The sequence below is a fragment of the Chiloscyllium plagiosum genome, unplaced genomic scaffold (genome assembly GCF_004010195.1).
Source record: "Chiloscyllium plagiosum isolate BGI_BamShark_2017 unplaced genomic scaffold, ASM401019v2 scaf_5351, whole genome shotgun sequence".
Lineage (NCBI taxonomy): Eukaryota > Metazoa > Chordata > Chondrichthyes > Orectolobiformes > Hemiscylliidae > Chiloscyllium > Chiloscyllium plagiosum.
In genome coordinates this window covers 1,620-8,850 of record NW_025208769.1, presented here as the reverse complement: position 1 = coordinate 8,850, position 7,231 = coordinate 1,620, and the positions used below count along the sequence as shown (strand labels likewise).

Genomic DNA, 7,231 nt, shown 5'->3' with positions numbered 1-7,231 from the left:
TCTCTCTCTTTGTCTCTTTCTCTTTGTCTGTCTCTCTCTCTCTCTCTCTCTGTCTGTCTCTCTCTGTCTCGCTGTCTGTCTGTCTTGCTGACTGTGTCTCTCTCTCTCTCTCTCTCTCTCTCTCATCCTCCCCTGCAGGTGGTTTGGCAAATGCTGGTACATCCACGAGCTTTTGAAATATGAGTTTGACATTGAATTTGACGTAAGTGTTTGCCGTTCTTCCTACTGCGCTGTCCAACCGCCAGGCTGAGTTGGATTGTATTTATTGTCGCGGTGACCGAGGCACAGCGCGAAAACTTTGTCTTGCGAGCAAAACAGGCGGATCACATCGTTAAGTCGCATCGATCAGTAATTAATCGGTAAACCGCGGCAAAAACAAACACACAGGGACGGGCGAAGGCGAAGAGTTTGTGAGTGCGTGCTGACGCGCGTGGATCCCTGGGGTCGGTTTCTCCTCAGGATGAGGCCCTGAGGGAGTGGGATTGGGGGGATGTGAGGGGTTTGGGGGAGGGGAGAGTGGAAGGTGGGTGGAGGGGTGGGGGGGGGAGGCGGCAGCGGTCAGGTCCGCACCCGCCTCCGCAGCGGTCAGGTCCGCCACCCGCCTCCCGGCCTTGAGGGCGAGAGCCAGCGTTCCGATTTGGTCGCCGCGGAGACTGACCCCCCCCCCCCATCTCGCCTTCCCGCAGATTCCCGTCACGTACCCGACGACGGCGCCAGAGATCGCTGTGCCCGAGCTGGACGGCAAAACGGCCAAGATGTACAGGTACCGAGGGGGGGAGGAACGGGTGAGGGGGTGGACGGTGCGGGAGATGGGCCCGGGGGAACTGGCTGAGTCTGAGCCGGGCCGTTTGCTTCCCCCGTTTGTCCTGTCCACGGCGGGCGTAAACCCTCGTCTACCCTTGGTCATCAGGGATGCAGTTACCGCTGACATTTATGCCCCCCCCCCACTCCCGTTACTGAACTGTTCATTCCTTTACGGTTCCCAAGGCCTGTCTGGTGATGCCTGCTCAACTTGACCTGAGGGTTGTCCTTCAATCGTCCGGAGAAATCTAACCCCTTTGGAATTTGCCGTGACGGTAGAAATCTCTGTCTAACTCATCTTAGATCGTACATCCCCTGCTCCCCCGGCTCTATCCCTGCAACACCACGTTTCCCGTGGCTAACCCACTGAGCCTGCACATCCCTGGGTACTATGGGACAATTTAGCACGGCCAATCCACCCGAACCTGCACAACCTGGGCACTACGGGACAAATTAGCACGGTCAATCCACCCTAACCTGCACATCCCTGGGTACTCCGGGACAATTTAGCACGGCCAATCCACCCTAACCTGCACATCCCTGGGTACTACGGGAAAATTTAGCACGGCCAATCCACCCTAACCTGCACATCCCTGGGTACTACGGGACAATTTAGCACGGCCAATCCACCCTAACCTGCACATCCCTGTGCACTGCGGGACAATTTAGCACGGCCAATCCACCCTAACCTGCACATCCCTGGGCACTACGGGGACAATTTAGCACGGCCAATCCACCCTAACCTGTACGTACTTGCTGTGTGGGAGGAAACAGGGGCTTCCTGGAGAAACTCCGGTGGACACAAGGGAGAACTTGCAAATTCCACGCAGACAATCGCCCAAGGCTGGAATCAAACCCGGATCCCAGGTGTGCTGTGAGGCAGCAGTGCTGCCCACTGCCCTGCCGTGCCGCCCAGTCACAGATAGAGACATTGACATTGGTATTGAGCAGCACTCGCTGAGTAATAACCTGCTCACACCCTTTCAGTTCGGATTCTGTCAGGGCTCCTCAGCCCCTGACCTCATAACAGTCCCTCAAACAGGGACACAGCTCCAGGGGCGCGGGGAGAGTGACAGCCCTTGGCATCAAGGCCGAGTGTGGCATCACGGTGCCCTGGAGTGAATGGGTATCAGGGGGCCAGCTCTGCGCTGGTTAGACTCGTACCTGACCTAGAGGAAGATGGTTGTTGTTGGCGGGTCAGTCATCTCAGCTGCAGGACATCTCTGCAGGAGTTCCTTAGGGTAGTGTCCCATGCCCCAACCATCTTCAGCTACTTCACCAGTGACATTCCCTCCATCATAAGGTCAGAGGTGGGGCTTTCATTGATGATCGTGCAATGTTCAGCACCATTCGCCCCTCCCTCAGTTACTGGAGCAGTCCGTGTCCCAATGCAACAAGACCTGGACAATACCCAGGCTTGGGCTTTTACGTAATAAGTTCCACTCCGGCTACACAAATGCAGCGAACTAACCATCTACAACAAGAGATGGTCCAACCATCATCCTTTGAATGTCATTGCCATTATTAAATCTTGCTCTATCACCCTCCTGGGGGTTACCGTTTACTGGAAACAGTCAATACCAGCCTGTACTGGTACATACTGTATCGACAGGAACAGGACAGAACATGGTACATTACTGTCCCGCCATTGACAACAAACATGGGGCCAGTCAGTGATGCCAATATTTAATGAGTGAATACAAATCTCAAAGACACACCGGCAAGCGCACGCACACACAGACACAGCCACACAATATTCATGTATATATGCACATGGGTACATGCGCGCAGACACACAGGCACACAAATAGACACGTATATATACACGCACACACATGCGCGCAGACACACAGGCACAATGACAAATGTAGACACACACAAATAGACACATACGCACACACAGACATGTGCGCAGACACACCGGCACAATGATAAATATATCACACACGCACACAAACATGCGCGCAGACACAGGCACCATGATAAATGTAGACACACACACTAATAGACACGTATACATACATACACACACAAACATGCGCGCAGAAACACAGGCACAATGATAAATATAGGCACAGACACACAAATAGACGCATATACATACACACACACACTCATACGTGCGCGCAGACACAGGCACAATGATAAATATAGATACAAACACATAAATAGATGCGTATACATACACACGCACAATACATGTGCGCAGGCACAATGATAAATGTAGACACACACTCAAATAGACACATATACATACACACGCACACCCATGCGCGCAGACACACATTCACAATGATAAATGTAGACACACAAATAGACACGTATACATATGCACACGCATACATCCGCGCAGGTACAATGATAAATGTAGACACACAAATAGACACGTATACATATGCACACACATACATGCGCGCAGACACAGGTACAATGATAAATGTAGACACACAAATAGACACGTATACATATGCACACACATACATGCGCACAGACACAGGTACAATGATAAATGTAGACACACAAATAGACACGTATACATATGCACACGCATACATCCGCACAGGTACAATGATAAATGTAGACACACAAATAGACACGTATACATATGCACACACATACATGCGCACAGACACAGGTACAATGATAAATGTAGACACACAAATAGACACGTATACATATGCACACACATACATGCGCACAGACACAGGTACAATGATAAATGTAGACACACAAATAGACACGTATACATATGCACACGCATACATGCGCACAGACACAGGTACAATGATAAATGTAGACACACAAATAGACACGTATACATACACACGTACATGCGCGCAGACACACAGGCACAATGATAAATGTAGACGCAGGCACACAAATAGACATGTATACATGCACACACATCCATGCGCGCAGACACACAGGCACAATGATAAATGTAGACACAGACACACAAATAGACACGTATACATACGCACACGCACACACACATCTGTGCACAGACACATCGGCACATAGGCAAATATAGACACACACACAGATAGACACGTATATATACAAATGTGCACCGACACAGGCACGCAAAGATAGACACAGGCACATAAATAGATATGTGTATATATACACGTGTACATGCTCACACAGACAAATATATACAGGCACAAGCAAATACACGTGTATATACACAGGCACACTGACAAATGTAGATACAGGCACACACAAATACACACGTATATATACACACACATATGCACACAGACAAATATAGATACAAGCGCGCACACACGTATATATACACACGCACAGGCACACACACAAATATACACGCACATGCACACAGACAAATATAGATACAGGCACACACAAATACACACGTATATGCACATGCACACAGACAAATATAGATACAGGCACACACAAATACACACATATATATACACATGCATACATGTACATGTGCACAGTCATGGGCACACAAAGATAGACACAGGCACACAAATAAGTAAGTATATATACACATGCACAGGTGTACAGGCGCACAGACATGTTATATATAATAAATAGATATGTATGTATACATGCTTACATGTGCACATGTACATGTGCACAGACACAGGCACACAAATAGACATGTATACATACACACGGCACACGTAGACACAGGCAAATATAGACACAGATACACAAATAGACTGGTATATATGTACCCGCATGTGCGTACACACACACACCCAGAGAGAGAATGGAGGGTGAGAAAATAGATAAAATGAAGTGAACCACTGACAGAGAGTGAGGTGGTGGGAAAGAGAGATGGCGGGGGGAGAAAAGGATGGAGAGGCAAAGCTCAGGAGAGGGAAGCAAGACAGACTGAGAGAGAGAGAGAGAGAGACACTATGGGGTTAAAGAGTTTGCAAGATCTGGGAAGGTGGTGAGGGACAGGGACCGGGGCGAATGTGGGAACAGCTGGCCAGTGAGTGAGTCTTTGCTTGCCTTTGTACAATACCGCCGTGCCAGTGCCAGGTTAGGCGTGGGAAAGGGAGAGGGACTGCTGCTCCACGTTGTCGAGTGCGTTAATTGCCATGGTTACTGTTGTCTCCACACAGAGGAGGGAAGATCTGTCTGACAGAACACTTCAAACCGCTGTGGGCACGCAATGTTCCCAAGTTCGGCTTGGGCCACCTGATGGCCTTGGGGGTAAGTTCTTCCTAATCATCGTTCAGCCCTTCCAGATGCCGGCCAACAGGGACTCCGAGCAATCCAATCCCCGCTATTGGGAAATGGTGAAATGGGGAGGGAGCTTCACTCTGTATCCAGCCCCTTACTGTCCCTATCCTGGGGGTGTGTAATGGGAGACAGTGCTGAGGGAGCTTCACTCTGTATCCAGCCCCTTACTGTCACTGGGAGTGGGGGTGTGTAATGGGGGACATGCTGAGGGAGCTTCACTCTGTATCCAGCCCCTTACTGTCCCTATCCTGGGGTGTGTAATGGGGACAGTGCTGAGGGAGCTTCACTTTGTATCTAACCCCCTGTCCCTGGGGGTGGGGGGACAGTGTAGAGGGAGTTTTACTCTGTATTTAACCCCCTGTCCCTGGGAGTGGGAGACAGTGTAGAGGGAGCTTTACTCTGTATCTAACTGCCTGTCCCTTGGAGCGTGTGATGGGGGACAGTGCAGAGAAAGCTTTACTCTGTATCTAATCGCCTGTCCCTGGGAGCGTGTGATGGGGGACAGTGTAGAGGGAGCTTTACTCTGTATCTAACCCCCTGTCCCTGGGAGTGGGAGACAGTGTAGAGGGAGCTTTACTCTGTATCTAACCCCCTGTCCCTGGGGGTGGGGGGACAGTGCTGAGGGAGCTTCACTTTGTATCTAACCCCCTGTCCCTGGGAGTGGGGGGGACAGTGTAGAGGGAGCTTTACTCTGTATCTAATCGCCTGTCCATTGGAGCGTGTGATAGGGGACAGTGCAGAGAAAGCTTTACTCTGTATCTAATCGCCTGTCCCTGGGAGCGTGTGATGGGGGACAGTGTAGAGGGAGCTTTACTCTGTATCTAACCCCCTGTCCCTGGGAGTGGGAGACAGTGTAGAGGGAGCTTTACTCTGTATCTAACCGCCTGTCCCTGGGAGCGTGTGATGGGGGACAGTGCAGAGAAAGCTTTACTCTGTATCTAACCCCGTGCTGTCTCCATCCTGGGTGTGTTTGATGGGGAAACAGTATAGAGAGGGAGCTTTACTCTGTGTCTAACCCTGTGGTGTCCCTATCCTGGGAGTGTTTGATGGAGGAGACAGTGTAAAGGGAGCTTTACTGTGTATCTAACCCCATGCAGTTTCCATCCTGGGTGTGTTTGTTGGAGGAACAGTGTAGAGAGAACTTTACTCTGTATCCAACCCTATGCTGTCCCTGTCCCAGAGACTGTTTGATGGGGGGGCAGTGCAGAGAGAGTTTTTTTCAGTATCTAACTCCCGTGCTGCCCCTGTCCTGGAGTGTTTGATGGAGGGATGGTGTAGAGGGAGCTTTGCTCTGTATCTAACCCCCTGTCCCTGGGAGTGTTTGATGGAGGGATGGTGTAGAGGGAGCTTTACTCTGTATTTAACCCTCTGTCCCTGGAAGTGTTTGACGGGGAGACAGTGTAGAGGGAGCTTTACTCTGTATCTAACCCCCTGCCCCCTGGGAATTGTGACAGTGGAGAGGGCGCTTTACTCTGTATCTAGCCCCCTGCTCCCGGGGGTGTGTGATGGGGGGGTAATGCTGAAGCATCCCTCTGTCTGTAACTGAGCCTCTGGGGAGTATGGAGCCCTTGGCCTGCTCCCCTGGCGATGTTTTTATGGGGTGTGAGGTCCCTGTAGCAGCACCACCTCCAGGAGTCAGTACTCTGGGAGAGAGGAAAGAGGCCGGTAAACTCTCACCGTTGTCTGCTTCCCCCGCAGCTGGGGCCCTGGCTCGCTGTCGAGATCCCGGAACTGATCAGCAAAGGGCTTATCCAACACAAGGAAGGGCCGGACAAGAGCTAGGAGCTGACTGAAGCATCGTATGGGGGCTGGGCGCGCTGGTGTCTCTGGGGACCGATGTTTCGTTGGTTGGAGACAAGAGGACCCAGCTCTTCAGCCATCGGTCTGCTGGACCGTTAGCACTGCCTGAATTATTCCGGACTTTCAACAGGTCTCTCCCCTCCCTCCTTCCCCTGTCTCCCCAGAGCGTGCTCTCTCTCTCACTCTCTCTCTCTTGCTCTCTCTCTCTCGCTCGCGTGCGTGCTCTCTCTCTCCTGCGCGCGTTCTCTCTCTCGCGTGCGCGCGCTCTCTCTCTCTCTCGCACTCTCTCTCTCTCGCCCGCATGCGCTCTCTCTCTCTGACGCCAACTCGCGCTGCCTCTCTCTCTCTATCTCTCGCGCATGCGTTCTCTCTCCCTCTCTCTCGCACGCGCTCTCTCTCTCTC

At 51.4% G+C, this 7,231-nt stretch overlaps 1 protein-coding gene across 1 annotated transcript in view; it reads left to right on the top strand.

The window, feature by feature from the left end:
* ufc1 (ubiquitin-fold modifier conjugating enzyme 1) overlaps positions 1–7,035 on the top strand; it is an 11,940-nt gene extending 4,905 nt beyond the window's left edge. The window contains exons 3-6 of the mRNA XM_043685371.1: positions 139–202; positions 687–763; positions 4,908–4,998; positions 6,727–7,035. Coding sequence (XP_043541306.1) covers positions 139–202; positions 687–763; positions 4,908–4,998; positions 6,727–6,810 — 316 coding nt within the window. The 3' untranslated portion in view covers positions 6,811–7,035. The remainder of the gene's footprint in view (positions 1–138; positions 203–686; positions 764–4,907; positions 4,999–6,726) is intronic.
* The last annotated feature ends 196 nt before the right edge of the window (positions 7,036–7,231 follow it).